General features: G+C 41.3%; 1 protein-coding gene across 10 annotated transcripts; it reads right to left on the reverse strand.

The window, feature by feature from the left end:
* Positions 1 to 129: 129 nt before the first annotated feature.
* MFF (mitochondrial fission factor) lies at positions 130 to 22,415 on the reverse strand. Of its 10 annotated transcripts, none has more exons than XM_053951253.1 (11): positions 22,259 to 22,415; positions 21,257 to 21,430; positions 17,768 to 17,985; positions 16,733 to 16,905; positions 15,680 to 15,768; positions 12,222 to 12,296; positions 8,974 to 9,132; positions 6,626 to 6,643; positions 3,351 to 3,413; positions 1,152 to 1,236; positions 130 to 788 (listed from the first exon to the last, which is right to left on the reverse strand). In XM_053951253.1, the coding sequence occupies exons 3-11, from the start codon at positions 17,982 to 17,984 to the stop codon at positions 657 to 659; spliced, it is 1,011 nt and encodes a 336-aa protein (XP_053807228.1). In that variant the 5' UTR covers position 17,985; positions 21,257 to 21,430; positions 22,259 to 22,415; the 3' UTR covers positions 130 to 656. The 10 variants fall into 10 exon arrangements, with proteins under 10 accessions (XP_053807228.1, XP_053807229.1, XP_053807227.1 ...); XM_053951254.1 differs by lacking the exon at positions 22,259 to 22,415 and adding an exon at positions 21,553 to 21,978; XM_053951252.1 differs by lacking the exon at positions 21,257 to 21,430 and having other exon boundaries at positions 22,259 to 22,414.
* Between the last annotated feature and the right edge of the window lie 1,291 nt (positions 22,416 to 23,706).

Below are 23,706 nucleotides of genomic sequence, written 5' to 3' on the forward strand. Positions count from 1 at the left end.
AAATCTTGTACTCCATAATATTTTGATCACTCACAGACTAACTTGCTTAAAAATGTAATTTATAGAAAAACATCTGCAAAATTAAACCTAAAAAAAAAATACATATTACGCACTTCTGGACAATCTGCATGTTAGCAAAGAATTTGTTTTATTATTCAACCTGAACATAAACAAGGAACATACTCATGAAACAGGACACACTCCTTGATTATGGCACACCTCAAACTACTTGGACTAAAGGAAAACTAGTGCAATTGTTTAATTGCATCTAACAACAGAATAAAAATTACTTTGTATTCCTTTGTTTTTTGTTCTTTTTTTTTTCCAAACCCATTCCATTTGATCTCTTCTCTCCACAACAAAACCTCCAGTGGTTAGTCCTGGAGACCACTCACACTGCATGAAGCAGAGTCCCCATGGGCTGGTCCATGTTACACAGAAGCATGCAAAGGAGGATACTGCAGCATTTGCAATGCAAATCTATTAAATACGTTATAAATGAACAAGGTGTCCCTTTAACACTGCAATTCTAGAGCCTTTATCTGTGGTGGAAGTTTCCAGTGTATTCATTATAAAACAGCATACAATCAGAAACAAACAAGGAATTTTGCAAATTGTTTGTGTTTTCAACTAGTAAATCTTTCTGAGAGCTGTGTCTAGCGCCGAAACCAAAGCCAGCTGTTGAGTAGCCAGAAAGCTACAGTAATGGAATACATGATCATTTCTCTCTTAGCACGCTCTTTGTTCTCTTCTTCCAGGAGCTGGAGACGGCGATTAAGTTTGATTATCTAAAAACAAATAAAGGCTTTTAATATTTCAATAAAAGTTGCCACACTTTCTAGAAGCTTCCGAATAACCATGTAAAATTAATATCTCAAACAGATGAATGTTAAACAGTTGATAATTTGACCTTCTGTCTTCAATCTGTAGTGATCAGACCCTGCAGTCCCTATTATTTAGGAACAGAAACAGAGTCGGATTCTGCAGACTCCCGGAACAAGACATGGCATTGAGGGCAGTCCAGCAGGAGCACAGAGAGGAGCCCTTGCCTTGCCTGTTGGGAGTACCTTTGTAGTCATAGAGAAAACCTCCTCCCCCATTTTACCACTACAGCTTTGTCCTAATGTTGTCAACTACCATGTTTTACATACCTGTCTTCTTAAGGAGGCAGCATCTACGACTGTCATGTCATCTGGTGTTCCCTCGAGCGTCGCATCGAAGCTGGAGAGACCGTATCTAGCAAATGAAGGAGAGGGCTCAGCTGTGTCAGCCATGCAGATCACCAAGTACCATGTTCTATCAACATTCTAGTACATGTATATTTTGGTGGTGATGGAGACAAGAATTATAATTTTTTTTTGCAGCTGTTACAGAGTTGCATTTCAATAGGACCCTAACTGAGTAAAGCACAAACAGATATGAAGTGGGTAAGTGCTTGACTAAATTCTTGATTGCTCTCCACACAGACAAATTTCCTTCCACAGTTCCTCAAAAGACCATTTCCAGTTAACTGATTCATGAAACCTGAACACTACCTGACCTAAAGTGCCAAAGCTGCAAGAGACCTCACCAGAGTAGAAATAACCAGAGACTTGCAAAGTGTCTTATGCTCAGTATCTACTTCAATATCCAAGGGGGACACTTACTGATATTAAGAATCTCAGTCACATTAATCTCTGTATTTTAGGCAGAGAATCTGGCAAACAAAACCCAGTGCAGAGTCACTCACTGCTTGCTGAACTTTGTGTGGTTTAGAAAGCTTGTTACCAGGGCACTCTCAGTTTTCTGAATGCAGCAATTCAGAAAGAACATTATTCCAACTCCAAGACAAGTTAAATAAATATAGAACATTTATTATCAGTTCAGAAGTGGCAGAAAGTTTACACAGGTTTGTATTTGGATCATCCAAGTGCTGGCTCTTGACCAGATTAATTTCCAACAACTAGCAGGTAAAGCAATTCCTGATCCTCCACCTACTCCTGAGCTTCTCACTTTGTATCTTAAAACCTCTGTTTCCAATATCAGCTCCCTTTGACTTCCTTTCTCATGAGGACCTGTGAACAACTTCTGCAAACAGCTTAAAAGGAGCAAAATAACGTCAAGGCTATAGAATTTCCAACAAATACACCTGAAAGAACATGAAGCATTTAATGACAGTTAATCGTCAAATCAAACTAACAAGAATATGAGTAGAATTCATGGAGCTTGCAGAATGCCCTTAAGTGCAGAAACTACTTTTGCACTGCAGGTTCTTCCATCACTTTCCTGAATCTTCTCTAGAATGCCCTCAGCTCAAGCAGCCTCTCTTCTCCCAATAAATTGTCAGGTTTCCAGGTATCACTGCCCATCAATACTTTGTTTCCAATTAAGAACTGCTATTTGTAAATGAGAATTGCCCTAATGTGGACTTCAACAGCAGTAAGATCATTCAGCTTTGCAAAAAAAAAAAAAAAAAAAAAAAAAAGAGGACCTTACTCTACAGGTCCTCTGAAAACTGAAGAGATTTCCGATGAGGGTCTTTTTGTAGCTACTTTTTTGTTATTAGTTCATGGTAAAAAAAATAGAAAATTCCACCAGATCTACAGCACAGCTGTCCCTCACCCTCTCCTGGGAAAGGCAGGGAAGGTCAGCATTTCAGTGAGATGCACACACCTCCCTCCCAGCTCACATAACAGTGTATCACTGCTGTTCAATTTCCAAACCATTTCAAGTATTAAATCAAGAGGGTTACCAGCCAAAAACCTCTTAGACCATTTCAGAAACAGAATTCCTGAGTTAGAGAAGAATCATCTGTTTGAAACCAGTTTCTACTTAAACACAGATCTAACCTCCATTTCTATGAAAACTGAAGTCTAAAAGGCAAATGGGGAAAAAAAAGTCAAAGGACTATTTTCCCCCCATCATCCTGACCATGGGATTATGTGTCAATTTCTTACCCAGTTCCACTGAAATGATGTCAATCTGCCAAGACAACGGCAGTGAAAAGGCCTCCAGCTACAACCAACAATCACAGGCTGAGAGCAACTCCAAATTAGGTGAGGTAAGGCCAAATCATCCAGTAAGCTCCCTATTAAATAGCAAACACTTGAACTATACAGCTCATGTAATGGAAGAGCCTCCCCTCAGGCATTAATCTGAGTCAGAGTTCTGCAGCACATTGTATCTACCAGGCAACTGAGATCTGGGCAGGTGACTTGGATGGGGAAGGAATAAAGGCTTGAAATACCTCAAGAGTTGAGAGGCAGCATAAAAATGAGCACTGTGCTTTAAAATAACATTGCTGGGAAGAGGGAAATAGAAATCTGAATTTTAGAATTAGTGGATCATGACTAAAAAAAAATGCTCTTTACCTGGTGTTGTCATGATGAGGGTTAGAGGAAGTGGTAGCAGCTGACCCACCACGTAACATTGGCCTACAGCAGGATTTTGTAGATTGAAAGCACAAGACAGAAACAGGAAATGACAAACAAGAGATAAGAGGTAAAACACAAAGATCAAAGGAATATCAAAATACTTCCAGATATACTCTATGTTTCAATATAACCTCTATAATTTATTTTGTTGTAAATTGCACTTTCATATTTCTCTCATTCAAATTGATTATAATCAACACTGAATGTTTTTGCAGCTAAGATGTGTAAGCAAATTTTTGATTAAGCAGATTTGGAGAAGCTTCATTTACAGAAGACAAACTATTGGAATAGAAATTTAGCCTTATAAAATAAACATGGGGAACTTCAGGTTAAAAAAAAAATTACCCCCCAAATCTAAAACCTCATCCAACAATAACAGGAAATCAATAAATGTACTACACATACTTGTAAAAGCCCTTTTAATCATCCTCTGCTCCTTGCAGGGAAAGGGGAGATTTGTCTTTCCTGTATTCATCTATGCTAGATGTAATTCAGAAAACCTGGGCTGGCAGCCTAAGGGCCATGTATAACTTGAAAAGAGGCAGATCTCTCCAGGAAGAAGGGACTACAGGCTTCAAGCACATCTCTTAAGCATCCTTACAAGTGTTGCTCTTTTTCCCTTTTCTTTCTGGGCAGGGAGGAAGAAAGGTAGAGCTTTTTTAACTGCTGCAACTTTCTAATATACATGAAGTTTGCAATGAGAAGTTGCTGTGTTGCACTTCACAGCAGATGGGAGCACCAGCAGCACCCTCTGACAAGCTGGCACTACGTGTTTCCAGGGCCTCTGGTAATGAGGCATTAGGGTTCCACATCACAGGTGTGCAACAAACTCTGCAGGAGCCTGAAATCTCTTCTCAATCTCTTTCATTTTCCCAATGCCAGCTGGAGATACTTGTACCATGCATTTAACCCAAGTACACTGCAGGCTATAAAACTGAAGGCAAAGAGAATCTAGGTATGAAAATCTTTGCAGCAGGTCCATGTAGGAGGCAGAGCTTTGGTGCCAAGGTGGCTGGGAGAACACTGTGGCCTGGCCTGAGACCAGCTACAACCATGCAAAAATAACACAGCCACCAGCTTCACCTCAAAAGATCAGGATCTAGAAGCTGTGGCAAACTCTGCTACCTGATAAATATTTACTGGGACCAGGTCCTAGTCTAGTTAGCACCATAAGTGCACACCACAATGTTCTCCTTTCTAGCACTTAGGCCAGCATGATTTGTTTTAAAAAACAGAAACCCCCATTTCTGATACATGCAATATATGAATGTTCTTACCTAAATGTACAAGGTCTCACAGAAAGTTATCAAAAAAACAAACAAACAAAAAAAAGCTATTCCTAACCAGAGAAATAATTCAGCTGGCCTAAAATTTTCTCTGACAGATGCTACAACTAAATACTTTGAGACAGTGTAAGAAATTGACTATGGAGAAGGTTACAGAATTTCTCTGAGAACTTAAGTCACCTGTAACTAACTGGCAGATATGTGAATGCCAGTGCCAGTACCCAGCAGGCACTTCCCACACCATCTGACACAGGACAACATTTGGATTCTGTGTAATGAGAACAACACTCTCAAGTGCTCTCTAAATTCAGCCTCTGTGCTATCTTTTGGCAAACAAAGTCTTACAGCTGTCGTAAAATTTATCAATCCTAATTCATAACTACCCTTCCCAAGGAAAGCTACAGGCTTGGAGACAGCTGAGGGCTACAGCAAGGCACAAACCCAGAGCCCTCTGAGATCTGTGCAAGTCAGGAACTCAAACTAAAGTCTTTGATCCCACTTCCCAACATAGCCAGGTTGTTAAGATGCTGCAGGTGATTTCTTCCTTTACAGTTCACTTTTTATTTCATTACAGATGGACCCAAAAGGAATACCACAATATTGCCCCACCTCTTCTACTTGCTTGTTTTTTTATATCAACAGAGAATTTATTACATTGATCACCGCATGAGAACCTGACCCCAAAATTAGGAGTAAGTTTTTTGGTAAATACAGAATACAAGTATAATATAGGCAAGCCATTAAATGCATAGCCTTCTTTAAAAAAAATAAGTGTACATTAGAACTTTGAATTTTCTGGCTGCTTCTGTGAATTCCATCCTAAACATTAGTGCACAATCAGAAGAAGCCATAACAGAAGAAGTACCAAGGTCATGTGTACTCCCTGCAAACACAGCAGCAACCTCAAACTTGAAGGGAATGCTCAGGAATACAATTTAATACCAGTGGGAGAACAGGCTCTAAGGCAAGGAGCAGCTGAACCTGGTCTGTCTCCTGCTGCTTCCACAGCGAGGATGCAACCCTAAACACACGGTCTGGGAGGAAAACAACAAGGGGTGGACAATTCAAGAACCTGGGTCCAGTTTCCATCACTCCTGTGCCTGTGAACAGGGACTGTGGCCAGGACACACTCTTTGCTCAGCAGAGGCAGCAGCTGTGTTCAGCCCTGGCTGGCCTTTAAAGCACCTCTGCAAGTGTCAGCAAGGCCCTAAGAATGGGCAGTAGGATAAAGGGATGTGCTCCAGACATGAGCTGGGTGAGCTCCTGAAGTACAAACAGGACTGGCTGGCTCCAGCTGCTCCCCTTGCCTGTCCCAGTGCTGCCAGCAGTTACTCCAGCACAGCAAAGCTGCTGCCTCTCCCAGCCTCCTTCACACCTGCACACCCATCTCATTTCCTTCTGAACTATCATTACCCCAGGCCAGAGTCAAGTGTAGCCCTCTTTGATGGTCCTAACTAATTTCCCATTTTATTTCTACAATGAAAAATATCATTAACTTTCTCAATATAAAAAAATGATCTTATAAAATCTCAGGATATGACTATGTGGGTGAAGTTTGACATTTAAAAAGGACAGTGTTTTTTAAGAAACGGCTATCCTAAAGAAAGGAAATTATAAATTGCCATACTCTTTCCTCCTAAACAAAATGTACTGACTCAAGAGATGAGTCAGTTTAGATCAAGTACAGATTTGAAAAATACAGATATGAAATTGTCTATCTTTCCTGCATTTAAGACATCACTAAAATCTCCTTAAATGCATGGAGTTTTTTTGGGGGCTTGTTTGTTTAGCTGTTTTGTTTTCAGATTTTCTTCTGCTGCCTAGAGCATAAAAGATCAGTTTTTAAAAGGCACTAGAGGCAGGCCCTACAGTCATTCCACAGAAATTGAAACAGAAAAACGGTTAGAACTAGAAATCAAAACTGACCTATTGTCCTTGTCCAAGCTGAAGGAAATGCAAGAGTAAACAGTGATCATTAAATTGTTGCTCATTTAAATAATCCTTTATGTGAGCAGTGCTGGCTGAGCTAGGCATAACACATTATCTGCAGCAGTACCATCAGCACCTACCGTTAGCAGTTTTAGTAGATTGGAAAATGTTGGGGGAAAAAAAAGGCAAACTATAAAACAAGTTAAAAATATTTCCAGTGAGTAACACACAGCCACATCTTGTTAGTTTTAAAAGATCTCTTCAAGTATTAAGCATAAAATATTAAGGTAAGGCTTTGAGAAAGAAAACACATTACACAGAGCAAAAGAACAGAGTGCAGGTTTAGAGCAATTTAAAATGATTAGTATTTTGCAACCATGCAAGTGGATCATCCAAATTTCACATTCCCACGCCAGCTGTAACAGCGGGTGTCTAAACACCCAGCCACAAACAATACACTTTCACCTCATTGAAAAGTTCATTATTTTAGCACCTATTTATTCATAGGTGACTAGAAACAGGTTTCCCATTCCTTCTAGGAAAGTTAATAAGAACAACTCAAAAATTAACTCAAACCAGGATGAGTAATGCAGCTTTTGAAATATTCAGAATCCTAGAATTTTTCTGATAATTGAACTAAGTTGAAAGTGTATGTATGTATATGGATTTGATTTCCAGAATCCAAGAAAACACAGGCAAGAACATGCATAAGAGAAGCCAGGAATAAAACCTGTTAGCTTCACAGCAGACTGGGAAAAGGGCTACAGTTCCAATCTATATTTTAGCAAGGACTCTCAGCACAGGATACCTAAGTGCTACAGTTCATAGACAGTACAATTTCTTCTTATCTGGGAGCTTTTATTTGGCAAAACAAATTTATAATTATGTATTTTTAATATTGATAAGAAAAAAAAAAGTATTGATGCCCAACTGTTGATAGATAGGCATCAAAAATTTAACAGCTACACCCTAGCATTTCACAGGTCTAAATAATTGATTAGTTAAGCACCCAACTCACAGTATTTCAAGGGATTCTATGCAGCTAATTTTGTTTGTTTTTCTGAGTCCCAGTTTAAGAACACAAAGGCCAAAAAGATTGGAGCTCTTTACAATTCAGGAATGTTAATATGGGCATTTATATACTGTCAGGTCAGCAAACATGGTGAGCTACAGGAGGTGCCAGTTTGGAAAGTGACTGCAAACACACAGACATTCACAGTAAGATTGGCTTGATAGTCACATTTCATTACCAAAACAACTAGAAAGCAAATCATTTAAACTTCACACTTCACATAGTAAGTGTGCTGCTAAGGTAAGATAGCAGAGGCACACGGCAAATTTTAAAGAACTTGCTAGCACAGGCCACACTGAAGGACTGCAGGAGAAATGAGCAGTTCTTCCCAGTGTTCTTCCCAATCATTTCCACTAATTCAACCTCCTGGCAAGCCCTGGGGGTCTGAGCTAGCCCTACACTGGAGACTGTGTGCAACTGTTACCTGAACTTCTGTGTTGGCATACATAACCTGGAAATTGCTTTTAGTAAATGAATATTGTCATGGTTAATCCTTAGGAATGTTTCTAGAGTATTAAACATGCTGTTCTTGGAACACTTCCAAATCCCAAATCCAGACAGTCCAAGGATACACCAAGTGAGCAAAACTCCACTGAAGAGAATGGAAGTAACTATACAGGCATTGCCATGAGGCTTGCTCTGGCTCATTACTCTCCAAGTGTCAGGTTATCCATAAAATCAGAGATAGCAATAGCCAGAGGAGCAACCAACTCCCCAGTGTCCCCTGCCTTTCCTGCTCTCAGCATCCAGGATGGCCACCATCAGTCATGTGGCTACCAGAGAGAATCATTCCCAATATAAACCATAATAGTTTTCAAGTCTTCACACATATAATGCCTTTTAATATTCTATCCTGTTTCTGCAGTTTTTTTAATGCCTTATGACATCATCAACCCAATCTTATTGATTTGCACCACTGCTCACCAACAGAAAAGCAGAAGACAAGGCTTGTAAATTTGCAGGCTCAGGGTCAAGTACTAATTGCAGAATACACTGATAATCTCGGACCAGCAAAACCCCTTGCAGCCACAGGCTAACCCTTCCTATAAAGATTTTTATTTGGAAGGGAACCAAAACAATCCTATATTTGAAACAGAAGCATTTTGAAATGTGAATTTTGGACATTTAAATTGCTTATGAATAGTGAAAGCAAAGGAAAGCAAAAGCAAATAATTTCATCTCATTGTTGTGTAAACAGAAACCAAACTCCACTAAAAAGGAGAAAAGAAAAACAAAGCAGCAGAAGCTGGCAGAATCAGTGACAACCAATCACCTGCAGTTTTCATCCAGCACATCCAAGACCTGCTGGTAAGCCCTACGAGTGGAAGACTGGATAAACGACAAAATGCCACGAGCAGAGTAAAGATTAATTCCATCTTCAGGTAACATATTGGGAGGACAGACACGAGCCTGTTGCAGTGATGGGGTCACACTGTTTGTACAAGCATAGTAAATGAAGAGAGAAATACTAGAGTCAGATTTTAAATGAAAAAAAGCTTTTCAGATAGACCCCATTCCAAAATGCACATTGCTTGCTTTTGGTTTACCCTTCTCCCACCACTGTAAGGTAACACTCCCAAATTCGAGTAATGTGGGGATTGTGAGCTGCATTTACATATGTTCATCAGAAACACACACAGGTAGTATAAGGACACAGTTCTGATCTGTTATACAAGTTAGTCCTAGAAAGTGTACCTGTTCAACAGCTGTACCTGTTGAAGTCAGTGTTCAAGTCCTCACTTGACATCAATGAGAGGAGTGTTTTTACAAGCACTGGCATATTAAGAAAATCCTACACATCATTTCTTTCCAAAACACGAGCCTTTTTCAATAAGAAGAATCTCACACAGAACTCCTTCAAGAAAAATTTTTGGAAGCTGTGATCAAGACAGTATTTTCATTTGCACATGAGCAAGTTTAAAGGCAAACTGCAACAAATTCCAAAAATAGTACAAAATTCATGTCCCAGTGACAACAAATTACATGTTCTAACTTGTTGACTATGATGCAAAAAATATTATTTAAAATATGCAGGACTGGACTTCAAACATGACCATTTAGATTACACCAAACTTGTCTATCAGTGAGAAATAGCTTTGATAAACTGCTTATGATTTGCTTATGTTTCTTTACATTCAAAGTGACTTTATTCACTTTTCTTGCACACAGCAATACTTTTTTTTTTTTTTTAATCTGGAAACTTTATTAGAGGTGAGATGCTTTTTTAGTAGGAATTAATTTGTGTTAATGTAAATATTAACACACATGCAAACCAAGTGCAAGCCATTGTACCCTTTAAATCTTGGGCTGGTTTTTATTCCAAGATTATCAACCATAATTCAACACATTTCCTTGCCACTTGTGCTTTGCCACAACAGCTTTGGATTTAAAATGTCAATCTTTTTGACCTTGGCATTTTAATAAAACATTAATGCTGATTTCTTGGAAGTTGGTTTGATATTTGGCTAATCTCTAGCTGGGTCAGAATTCTGTGGCTACTCTCACTTTGAACAGAGGTGCTCTGCACGTGGCTGGCAGCAAGATCACAAAACTGAGTAGGACAAAGTTCCACTGAACAGACTGAATCAAAGAATCTCCCACAGCAGAGCTCAGCCATCCTGGGCTTCAGGGGACATTCACAGACTGCAGCAGCTGGGGCTTGGCTGATACTGGTCATTGTTGCCTCAAGGGCAGGTATCTTTTCAGGCTGCCATAGACTACATTTCAATAAATATCTGGTTGCTTCCTTACAGCTTTTATTGTTCTCCCACACTTGTAGAATCCACCTTTCTTCTATATTTGTGATGACTTCTACTTTGTAATCGATAGTAGTGGTCACACCCACACATTTTACTCTGGAATTGCACTAGAAATGCCAATATTCAGCAGAAAAATATCAAGCAGCAGGGGTAAGTTCAAATATTGCCACTAAAATGAATTTATCAGAATTTTTACTCCTTGTGGATTTGCTGGATTGAGGCAAATGAAGGAAGAGTTAAGGCTTGAAATCACAGTATATTTTACATTAAAGCTAATTTCTCCTGTACATCACTTCAGAGATGTGCAGAATAGAGTGAAAAACAACTTAATAAAAAAAGGTAGAAATAATATTTAAATATATTGCAAAACAGAAAACATTGTGGAATTCCTGTTGTCCAGAATGGTATTAATATAAATACAACAGTAATGATTTTTGCATTCAAAGATTTCTGTATACTAAAAAGATTCTAAAAAATTAAAAAGAAGAACAAAAATAACCAGTTTTAACTAAAACTGTACAGAATTCTCTAGAATTAAGTTACATGTGCTGATTAAATTCAAACTTATATAATAAGGAAAAAATAAAAAACCAAGAATAATTCTATGAAGGGCACAAAGGCTGTGACTAGGGGGTGGAGAGAGAAGCAAAGTTTTTCTCCTATTTTCCTTTTCCAGGATTTGAAATTGCTGTCCTGTAAGCATCTGGCAGTCCTTTGGACTATGTCAGAGACCATGGAGAAGAAATATTATGAAGCAATTACCTGATACACAAATCATCCCAGATAGCATAAGAGAAAAAAACCTCTGCCATAAGGAAATTCTCTAATATGTAGTATGAGCACCTGTCATTAGATATTGTGGCTATCCCTCTTCCCCCTCCATTTGCAGTGAAATGGTCCTAGTTGTAGGTATAATTTTGTTTCTCATCTCTGAAAAGAATTCTTATCTACAGCTCCAGGCACTGTAACCTCCCTGGTTACAGATACCAGTCAATTCCAGAGCTTGGAACCAAAACAAACAAGATGAAATTAGAGATATTACTGTGAAAGAGTACAGTAGCATTTTGCTATATGCAGTTTTTAGCTTATCAGCAATCTCCCCTAAACCTTCTCAAAGCATTTGTGGTGTACATAGGCTTTATTTCAGGTATTTCTCTGACTTGCAGTTCTGGTAGTATTAAATGAGTGGTAAACAGATTTAACTAATTAAGGTTACTTTAAATTCAAGCACATAGACAGACGTGCACACTTTTCCTCCATGACTTGCAAGAAGAACAGAATTTCTCAAACTGTGAAACTGAACTCTCTAGAAAGATGTGTTATTCTAAGGAAAAGGCTGGAGCAAAAAGAAAATTAAGCACTGCCCACTTTTCCATGCACTCTTGGTGGTTTGGTGGTTTCCAGCAGAGAAGTAGAATCTTTGCATTCAGCACTGGCTGGCAATGACCAACAAAAAGCTTTGTTTCTCCAGCTATACAAAACTAGCCAAAGAACAGAGTGTCAAACAAATTAAAGCTATTTTGAAATTTAATTGTCCTTTTCATTGGCTATCAGGTGTTTTTCCCTGTGCTCTTTACAGAGGGAAACAATTTGGCCAAGTTTGAGAAACCCTGAAGCAAAATTAGAAACCACAAATCCAGTGTAGCTGTTTCAAATGTTATATTCTAAGCTACAGGTACTTAGTCAGAACATTAGTATAGCAGAGAGCTGCAGAATTATACACACTCTTGCTCTGCATACACCAGGGAAGGTTCAGGCTTACGTGCAGTCCTTAGTTGAAAGAGGTGACTGGAACCGTGGCATTTTATTTCTTGGGACAGTATCTGATCTGTGCCACCTTGAATAATAATTGTAATCTCTTAAGTAAGCATCCTTAGAAAAAGAGGGATTGTAATTTAGAGAGTTGTCATTATAGCTACACAGACAGTTATTGCACCAGCAGGTACTTGCTAGTCCCAGGATTTTTAAGAGCATTAGAGAATTACTGACTTTAATGAAGCCCAGCTGCCAAAAAAATCCTCAGAACTGTCTCTGCATGCAACTGGGTAACAAGAAGAGAAAGACAATGGAAGAGATACCACTATTTGTGCATGCCAAGAACACCATGATAGGGAGTCCAGCCAACTCTCACTCGCACAATCTATTCCAGAATGTTTAATTTTGTCACTTTGTAAGTCAAGCCCTGGAATTTCACACAGTACATCTGAATATTCTGTCCAAGGACGACAACAGTGTCCTAGACTAAAACATAAGAACTGTAGTCATATTTTGAAAACAAAGGTTTTAAAAGGCAGTGCTCCAAGCACCTCTTCAATCCTCATCACAGCATCTGAGCAGCACAAGTGGACTTCCTTTTCTATTTGAAGATGTGAACCAAACCAAAGCACAAAAACAAAGAGCTGATTTTTGTCAAGGTAGAGCACCACAGCATTTGTGAGTGAAGAAGTAAACTATTTTTCAGCCAATGACACTGGATATAAGAACTTAAGGAGCAGCTAGTTTCTTGTATTTCTGTAATTAACTGGAAAATTAGTATTTCCAGATGGTAAAGGAATTTCAAGGTGATATAAATGAGGCAACAGCTGCACAATAACACTTTCTGTAGTGCAAAGAATAGATTTACATGAAACTTGTAATTTTTTTGCAGTTTATACTGTATGTCCTGAGGGCTTAAACTGTGAGGAAACAAGAGCCAAGAGGTTACTTTTCCACCAAGTACAGAAGGTCTGGCCTTCCTGCATTTGTGGCAGCCACACAGGTTCCACTGTGACCGTGGTGTTTTTACAATCTGAATTCCTAGAACATTCTCCTGAGAGGCAGCCAGGTACAGTCACATTCTTCACTTGGAGAGTGACAAAACCAGGATGAGGGAGAAACGTCAGACTCAGCATCAGAGTGCCATAGCATGTTCAAAGTGATTTCTTTCTTGGGTCATACTGAATCAGAAGAAGCAATTGTGCAGAGAAAGAAGCCATTTCTAGGAACCTCCATGATTTCACAGCAGATGATCTAACATTAGACACAGCATAACTCCTGTCATAAGAAAACAAGCACCTGGGAGGACAAGAGAAAAATGAAATTCTACTAAAATACATTATCTGCAGATCAAAAGTGCAGAATAAATACTGCAATGAAGAAGGATATCTTCCACACAGGCAGTAGAGAATACAGATCTGAAGGCTCAATATCATCTAGCTGTTATTTATGTTACAAGCAAGAGAAAAGATCCTGGATCAATCAAAAAGATACAATAGAAGATGCTTGGCATTGGAATTTTGATTTATTTGACAGATTATATCAAGTACGAGCGTAGGTATCAAGAGAGGAAGACTAATCTCCAGGTGTGTAATAATTTCCTGGGTTTTGTAAATGACAGACTGAGTCATGTCAGCTGCCAGTCATATGTTCCTTCATCACAGCCTTTTCAAATTTACAGGATTTCAGGTGCTTATTGTATTGCTAAGCCTCTGAAGGTTTGATAGTAGATTAAAATTCTGTGACAGCAAATAACATTCAGACCATGTAAACCCAGTAATTCTATATATAACTACTGAGTGACAGCAAAGCACACAGGTGAATTTTACAGATTTAGGATTTTCAGATTCAAGAAGTCCAGACATGTGAGAAATCTGACAGCAACTACAGGCAGAGCTGATCTTACTATTTTCTCAGATGGCTGGCATGGCCCATGACTTTTGGAAGACTAAACTAACACGGGGATCAAGTGTAAAACAATTTCAAGAAATTGCAATAATTTCTTTACCAACTGTTTTTTTCCTTTTAAGTACAGTACATCAAAGACAGGCAAAGCAGAGCTGACAGCATCAAAGGGAGAAATATCTCCTCAGGAAGCTCCCACCACATGAAGACCATGGTACTTCAGCATGTACCACGTCCAAACTACCAGATGGGCAAGAGCAAGCCATTCTGAAGTGACATTACAGTGTGTGCAATCCAATAGGACATTACTGGAAAAGTGACACCACAGGGAACTTGGACACTGAGGAGGCTGATAGAACACCCAGAGACTGAGCTGGTCAGCAACTTAAAGATGTGAATCTGAGTTTTGCCAGCTCAGTAGATGTGTGTGACTCTGCAGACCTGAGCACCTCGACATGTGTAATCTATAAACTTGTATGAACCCAAAGTCTGATCAAATAACAAGGGGCAGATATGAAACAATATTTCCATGAATATCTGGAAGAGAAGTATTACATGTCTGGAACATGCATCAGAGTACATTTCATTTTAGCCAAATTAACAGGTGGACAGATATGTAGTACACACAGTACCTCTACTGCCCCTGATGTAAACAGAAGAAAACAGACATTTCTAGGGCATATTTCACTTGATCTACTTTAGACTAAAAATAGGTAGACCCTAAGTAGGCTATGCACTTATTTCCCTCTAGTTACTGAAAAAGAAGTTTGATGGTAATCTAGCAATAGTGTTATACAGTCTACATTGGGACAGATGAATCCCATCTTTCAAATTTTAAATTTAAAGCCTTTTCTAAGGCAAGTATTCCTTATGGCAGCTGTATTAAAATTCGTGCATAAAAGATTCCTAGTGTTATATTGCAAAACCAGTTATTTCCAGGTGGAAAGATGCTGTCACTCAGAATAAGCCATGATTAATCCAAGACTATCATATCTAATAAAAATTTACAGACATTTATGTCTTCAGAAGGCACCCTAAGAACAGTAGATGAAGTTTCCAATTCTAAGTGCTCCTTGCCATTTTGGTCAGTAAAGATTAAGATGTATATCCTCACAGATTCCAATACATGAAGTACAGTGACACCACAGAAAAATTACTTATTCTAATATTTATGAGGAAATAAAAATATTTCTTCTCCAATGAATGAAAATCATTATAATATTAACAGTGAGAGAATTGGGAACATTTTGATGCAAAAGAACTCCATTTCCTGAAAATTCAGGGGGAAAAATTATTGTACCAACTCAGGAACAGAAAAATCTCCTGAAATTACAATTCCTGGTAACTGGTGAAACCAACTGTGAGCCCACAAACACTTCCACCCATCCACTGCAAGAAGTCACCTCCCTAAATAAACCCACAGAAAAGAAGAAAAAGGCTGGTGTTATAATAGTTAAAATGATGTTCTTGCCACAACATACAAAACATTAGTTGGGAAGAGCAAACAGGAGGTAAGGAAGGAAGGGTGTCCCGAAGCTGCAGCAGTGGCCCTGCACTCACATGGAGTCGTTGCGGGCCAGCTGCCCGTTCTGCCGCGTGGCGTTCTCGCTCATGGAACGCTCTCTCTTCAGCCTTCCCACCGAGCGCACCTGCAGCACGGGAGCAAAGGAGACATAACAGCCAGAGAGTTCCAGGACACAGCACTGTGCTCTGCAGGTTTGTCACTCAGATCTGCCCTCAGAGACAAAGGCACATTTTCACGGGTTTCACAGTGATTAGCAGGAAAACAACTGGTGACAGATGTGATGCTGGTACATGTAAAATCAAGCTCCAAACTGACTGCAATCCTTACCTATCCATGTGACCTGATGTCAAAATTATAAACCAACAGAATTTTCAATATTCTCTGGACATACTCAAAGCCCTTTGGACACAATCCTGAGTAACATGCTCTAGGATGACCCTGCTAAGGGAGGCTGGACTAGATCAACTCCAGTGGTCCCTTCCAGCCTTACCCATTCTAGGATTCCCATCACCAGAGATAAATATCTTTCTATTGTATTTTATAAGCCTATAGAATATGCAGCTTCATATATAATTTTCCATTTTTAAAGTGTCTGTTGCCATTATTTACCTGGATGCCAATGTTATACCATTCTTTGAAGTTGTTTTTTTCAAAGTTTTGTTAAAACTCATTAATTCTGTGTGGTGTTATATCATCTGGCTATGAAGTCCAGAAGTTAACCACATACATTATAATGTATAACTATATACAACACAAGAATCTTATCTTTTTCTGGTACTCTATAAATCAAAAAAACCATACAGCTTTCTCTTCATCACAAGGATTTTTTGTTATAAATATTTTGAGGAGTTCTAGTTATGACTTTATTATTGTAAGTAGCGAGTAAGCTTGCAGAGCATGGCAATTCCAGGCCATCTGCCACATCAAAGTCTAAAAGAACTACTACAGTGCTAATAAAAATATTTTTGTATTTTCCCAACATATGTCAGCACCAAGTTGATCTGTACCACAGTAGAGAAATCATTGGTCATTTCACTTTCTTTAGCAGAATGTTTCTTATCTAAGGAAAAAGCAAAATAAGTACTGGCCTCTTCACTTTGAGGTGTCTGCTGTGGAGGTTTTTCTAGGTCCAAAAAATCTAGTGGTCGATCACTAAGAGAAATAACACGGGGAGGAGTTTTCAATGCCAGTGGTTTGAATGGAGTAGACTGAAGAATGTCAAGGTCTGCTGGTCTGGAAAATGGAATGTCTTCACTATTACCTGCAAAAACACCAATTGTCAATAGAAAGCAAACTGTTCTGAGGCCTGAAGGCCAGTACTTAAATTTCAAAAGGTCATCACAGCAGTAACTTCTCCTGCCTATGCCAAATGATGAAGTATAACATTCTTTAACAGGTCTTGTATGTTAAAAACGACTGTTTTTTCAATGTGCTCATGAAGACCACATTGACACTTATTTGAGCAGTTTCTCTGAGGAAAATGATCCTGAGTAACTCTGAACCACATCAACTGTTATGCAACTGAGAGCACTGAAGACACAGTCCTATCAGTGGTGTCTCTGACTGGGGACATCAAAGCATAAAATATATGCATGTCACACATTTTGCAAACTCTTGTTCAGCAGTTCTGGATCTGCCACTGTAAAGCCCATGACCACAAATACTAAAGTAATATTGATAGATTCTACTCATAATAGACAGATTCTTAACAAAATTAGCACTCTGATTGCAAATCAAACACATTTTGCATGACAAATACACAGTCCATCCCCAAATTTTTTTAGTTACTTTAGCTTACAGTTAATTTCTAAAAATTGGGTGTAAATCAATAAACAGTAATTTTTTTTCACCAAAAATAGCATAGGAAGATGAAACATTGCAATTAAACCTTCTGTTCATCATTAATTCATCAGCTGTCTCCATTATAAGCTACACCAAAACTATTCACAGAACATTTTCAGACCTTAAAAAACTTCCCAACTTCCCAGAGCTTTAACTGTTTAAACACCAGAAAGCATTTTACAGGTTACTCTTTTAAAAATGACATATTGATACATATTTTTTCCATCCAGAAATCTGGGGAGCTGATTTAAGTTTTCACCTGCACTGTGATGCAGACATACCTGCCACTACAATCCGCTCTGGAACCTGCATAGTTACACTGGCATTTGGAAATCCTTCCTGGCTGCCCTTGTCCAGGTCAGCGTTTTGAGGAGCCACCTTGAGCTTCTCGGGGACCCTCATGCGCTGGCTGATGCCCTCGGTGTATTCCATCTCGTACTGCAGCCGGTTCATCTCGGCCATCTCAGCAGCCGGGGACGGGAACGCCGCCCCGCTCATCCTGCAAAGGGAACCCAGCACTCTCACAGAGGGACAGGGACCCGGCAGAAGGACGGAGGGGAGATGCTCTGCTCAGATTACCAGGGAAGTGGGACATAATAACTGAAGAGTCTTATTTAAAGCAAAAAACTGCACAATAAAATTCATAGGAAGTGTAGTTACAAAGTGCTGAGAGGTGCAGGCAATGAAAGAAGAACAAAGTGATGCTGTAGACAATGCTCAAATTGAGGGTTCTCAAATTGAGCCATGGCAAATGAAAAAAAAAGAAAACCAACCTGTAAATTCTGCAGATAAGGTACTATTCCTGCACTGGCTGGCAGAAATAGAAACATAAACAAACAAAGACATCAAAGAATTGGTAGGACTGACAGGAAATCTATTCAGGATTGGTAAGAAGTCTAAATTACTGATTTGCATTTACACAAATCCAGTATACTGGTGGTTGAGAAAATGGCTGAAGTCTCACAAAAACTGCATGTTGAGGCACAGGAATGACAGAAAAGACTCAGCCTGGGCAGGAGCCTCCTGTTCACTGTCAGTCACCCAGATCTTACAAGGACAAAGTTCCTTATCAACAGCCTGTCAAATCAGCTTGGAAACAGAATATTCATAACCCTTCCTAAGTGCAGCAATACTTTAAACTTCTCACTTCTGTCTTTTTCTGTAAATTAACATCTTACTTTTGTGAACTGATACAGGATGAGGAGGAGAGAGAAAAAGACTATTTAAACATAAAATCATTTGCCAATACTTCATATATACATTTTCCTAGAAAAGGAGTGAGATTTCAAATGAAGCAGTGGAGGAGTTTCCGAGAAACTGGGCTGTGAGAAACTTATTAACGCAATGGCTCAGAGTTGTGTCAAAGACCAAGGTAACTGGGAGTCTGAAGTTAGATTTAAGGTAGAGAGAAAAAGAAATCCTAGAACTGCACCTGGGTGTGGCTGGAAAGGGACCTCAGACAGCTGGGAGAAGCTGATTACCTGGGCAGTGGCCAGTGCACCTTGCTGATGGCTCAGACCCAGATAATGGCTATGGGCTTGGTAAGAGACACCCTGAAGCTGCATTTAGAGAGGGGCTGGAAAGGGGCTCCCAGATGAAACACTGAGGTGCAAGAACTGGCTGTGGGAAACTTTTCATCCAGGCAACAGCTGGGGGGCTTGTCAACAGCTCACACTGAGATGATGGGTTTTTTTAGGGTTAGAATAGGAAAACAAAGTTTCTAGACATATATATATACATATACAACACATAAATATAGCTTTTCTGGCAAACCTGCCTATGCGAAGCACAAAATCTCTGAGTGGTGTTGCTTAAGTAGGTCCCTAAATAAAGTAACCCATCCTGGCAAAAAGGCAGGGTTTGCCACTAAAATTGCAACTACATTCCTTGACTATTTTTGGCAGCGAGGCCACGTCTGTCGCTGCGTGTGCTCTTTGCTGAGCTGAACGTGCAGAATGCAGAGAGGCCTCAGTGCAGAGCAGCCCAAGGCAGGTGAGCCAGCCCAAGCCCTCCCTCCCTCCCACCATCCCACACAAGCTGTACTTCCACATTTACCACCAAAACCTCGAATAGCCCTCAGCCAATGGACAGAAGCACAGAGAAGGATCTGCACTGTGTAACACACAAATGCACACACTCTGAGTACACCCAAGATGTGATCACCTGGCAGCCCGTCCTGCGAGCCTCAGTGGTATTTGCAAGGCTCCCTATCACAGATCAAATAAAGTATCTCAATCATCTCCGAGTGTCACTGTAGCACAGTAGGAGAACAGGTGATCAGGGAGCAGGCTAAAAGGCCACTGTGTAACTTTAAAAAAAGGTCTATGTAAACTTTAAAAAAATTAGTTTTAAAGGAAATACTTGAAGTGCTGCACATTTAATCCATCTGTATTAATTATCACTATTTGTATCAAGTGAAAGTGAAACAACTAGTTTAATTAGAAATAAACGCTTTACAACAGTTCAAGAGTTGCTTAAGCATCTGTAATTTCAAAAATGTCAACCTTTTTACATGGAGTTTTTTCATCCCCGCCTTTTGATTTCACAAACTAGATCTGTCCTTCTTTCAAGATATTGGCTTGATCAGCCAGTGACATGAACAAAATACACAGCCATCTGAGATTTCTACATTCCAAAAGGTGCTTTTCATTTTAAACATTGTCTGTGATGAGTAAAGCATTTCCCAATCTCATAAAAATCATAATGCCAAGAGAGAGACCAAATTTTAAGAACTTACAGTAGCCAGAGTATTGACTGGCAACAGTTTTAAGCATGCTTCCTGCTCACATGTGACAAAACTGCTTCACTCTCATTTGGAAACACCTGGCTGGCTCCAAGTTTAGTGATCAGGTATCCCTGCCCTGCAGCAGTGTTTCCACCACAGCTTGGTGAGGCTTTTGGACACAAGTCTGCTTGCACAACAACTGCTTTCCAGCTGCAAGGCAAAACCTACACAAAGCCAGACAGCAGCAGAAAGTATTTATAAACTAAATAGCACTGTGTGGGTTTAGCAGCGCTTGCCAAGGCCCTACAGAGGCAACACCTCAATATCTTCCTACTTTTGTTTACTTTGTGTCACCAAGAACTGGATTTGCTGTCAAGTGATTTCAAATTTTACTCCTTTTTACAAGAGAACAGCAAAACAAGAAACAATGAGATCTCAGCAACAGATAAAACATTTTAACGAAGCTTCTGAACAAAACAAAGTTATGTCCTTTTTATACAAAGCATTTTACAGAAAGCATTAATAATAAATCAGGAGACTGAGGATTTTAAAATTGATATTTACAGTACTAAGTACCTCTTAAAAAGTCATGATAACAGAAATCTGAGAATGATAAGACAATAAAAATCCAATCACAAATACAGGGCAAATAGAGGACAGCTGAAGTGCAAGTGAATATCAACAGCATTTAATGAAAGAAAGAAATGAAGGAGGAAATCCAGAGGATGAGAAGGCAAAAGAAAAAAAAAAGGTTATAGAAAGTGAGTTACATGTTCAGAAAGACACAGGAGTACCTCCCTCTCCTGAACAAGAACAGAAGAGATGGGGATGAAGCAATGCAAACAAATGTGAGGGATGACTGTTTGGCAGCATTTTGGCCATAATCAGACATTGGCCATATCTGTGCTGCAACTGGGAATGTTCTGCACAGTGTGGAGCCCCAGATACAAGAAGATGAGTTCTGGTAACATTATAGCTCTGTCAGCACTGAGCTCAGAGAGGTTTTACAACCCACACCAAACTGTAGCTTCTCCAGCTCCATTACCGTTTGTTCCTGATGTGGCTACTTCACAGATCCTCTGTTCATGTGCTCACAAGCTACAAAGTGTTCCCTTGGCAAGCATCCAGTTATCCTTGGACAAGTAAAAACGGGACGAAGAAGACTCAGAGCAAAGTTGAGGATACGAATTAAGGACCCAGAAGACCTTATCCTGGGGCCCTGGAACTCAGAATACAGATCAGAGAGGCCGTGAGCTAACAAAGCACGAAGGGAACAATGCGAGGCAGAGGAGCAGCAGGGGCGGGCTAAGCGCTGCATGCTGTTCTGCAGAGTACACTTACAGGTGCTGAACTTACACGCTGGTCCCTCTCCTTAGCACTGGGATGACATCAACAAAATGCTCCTATCACACACGAGCAAGGCTAGATGATCACTAAAGGCTGCATTCTTTCAAGTTTGTTTTACTCCAAACAGAAGAATGCTTTAACACAAAATACTTTTTTTTTTCTTAATAAGAAAAAACATTCTAGAGAACGTTAGAAGAAAAACGTCATTCTGACAACCATTTTTCTGGAGCACCCAACTATTCACTGCGCTGTGGCGGCGTTAAAAGCGTTCGGAAATAGAGGGGGTTGTAGGTGCTTCCTTCCCTCCATAGGGGGGTCGTCACGGCGGCTCAGCCGATAACGTCCGAGGGAACTGGGGAGCTCGGGGCCTCGCACTTCGCCCCTCGGGTGTCCCCGGGCTCGGCACAGGCACCGTCCCGCTACCGAACGCTCCCACGCGAGCCGGCAGCGACCCCGGCCCCGGCCGGGCCGCGGGTCACTGCCCGAGGGCCGGGGCGGCGCTGGCAGCCGGGAGCCGGGGCGGGACGGGCCCTGAGGGGGCCGGGGCTGGGCGGACAGGCGGCCGCGGGGAGCGGGGACACCGGCTGAAGGGGCTCCGGCTGCGAGCGCGGCGAAGGGCCGGCTGCGGCCCCGCGGGCAGGCCGAGCCCTCCGAGCGGAACTGGGGCGGCTGCCGCCAGGCCCCGGCGGCCCGTACTCACCCCGTGCGTGGGAAGGAGGCCGGGGAGCGCTGCCAGCCCGGCCCGGCCCGGCCGGGAGCTCGTCAGGCACCGCGGCACCGCACCGCGCTCCGCGCGTCAGCCGCCAAACGCGGCTTGCGTGTCCCCATCGGGATTCCGTAAGAGCTGCACGTCACGTGACTGGAGACGGGCGGAAGCGGCTCCCTCCGGTGCTTCACGTGTGAGGGAGGCGGGGGCAGCCATCTTTGCCGAGGGCAGCGTGCGCCGCGCAGGCGCGTTGGGGTGCCCGGCAAGGTGACCCGCGGCGCGGCCCCGCGGGCGCTGCGGGAGCGGCGCTGCGCTGCCCTGCCCTGCCCTGCCCTGCCTGCCCTGCCCTGCCCTGCCTTGCCCTTCCCTCCCCTCCCCTGCCCTCCCCTCCCCTGCCCTCCCCTCCCCTCCCCTCCCCTCCCCTCCCCTGCCCTGCCCTGCCCTGCCCTGCCCTGCCCGCGGCGGGACAGCCGCGCTCCGTGCCCGCACACCGAGCGGTGCCGTGTGCCCCGTGCGTGGCCAGCGTGTCCGGGTTGTGAGCTCTGGCACGGGCAGGAGCCGGGGCGCTGCTCCAGGGCAGCCTCGCCTGTGGCGGGCTCTGCGCTCCCGGGGCCCTGCCGGCCCACAGCCATCGCCGCCCCGCTACCGTCACAGAACATTTGTCACCCGTTCCTGCGGGCCCGTTCCGGCCCCGCTGACACCCCGCGCACGCCCCAGCTCTGCCCGGCGGAGCTAAAACCTTCCAAGGGCACCATTAGCTGACCCTTCCTGAAACTGATTCTCAGAGAACCCAGAAGCAGCTGCTGCTTCAATTTTCCAACTTCACACAGGAAAGTACAATGAAAGATGCTGTTATACCCATGAGGTATTTTTTTAAAAGAAGAAAGCAGGCTCAGAACTTCCACTATCTTTGGATTTATGATTACAATGTTTTGGAGGCCAGAAGGTGAAGCAGTTCCACCACAGAAGCATATATTGATCAAGGGCTTGCAACTTGCTAATTCAGCTCTTCACAAATATCAACAGGACTGTTTTACAGAGGCAAGTGGTCAGAAATATGATCTCCTACTAAACAGAAGTTGTCTAACACTGAGAATAATACAGTAGTTGCCTTAAGATCTTACATTTGATCTTGTATTTGGCCGCCTTGAAACATGAGCTGTGGCCCAAGCACATCTTACCCGGCAGTCCTCATCATTCTGTATGTGGAGTCCTCAATTTTACCTCTTCTTTAACATTTTATAACCTATCAAAAGGATTTAGTCTTTAGATTAGAATCAAACAAGAGAACCCAAAGCAATTATTATCTAAAAACTTGTTCTTCAAGCACACTAGAAATATGGCTCTTCTCCTGGGATTCCTCACATATAATTTTATGTTGAGATCAGTTTTGCAACTGTTTTTGTTCCATTGAATATAGGACTGTTGCTAATAAATTCCGT

Source organism: Vidua chalybeata, chromosome 10 (assembly GCF_026979565.1).
Source record: "Vidua chalybeata isolate OUT-0048 chromosome 10, bVidCha1 merged haplotype, whole genome shotgun sequence".
Classification (NCBI taxonomy): domain Eukaryota; kingdom Metazoa; phylum Chordata; class Aves; order Passeriformes; family Viduidae; genus Vidua; species Vidua chalybeata.

Excerpts from the sequence above, each read along its gene's own strand:
- MFF (XM_053951253.1), bottom strand. The coding sequence starts at position 17,984 with ATGAGCGGGGCGGCGTTCCCGTCCCCGGCTGCTGAGATGGCCGAGATG. Across the intron at positions 16,906-17,767 it reads AGAGCGGATTGTAGTGGCAG|GTAATAGTGAAGACATTCCA; the intron begins GTATGTCTGCAT and ends GTGTTTTTGCAG. Across the intron at positions 789-1,151 it reads CTGCCTCCTTAAGAAGACAG|ATAATCAAACTTAATCGCCG; the intron begins GTATGTAAAACA and ends ATTTGTTTTTAG.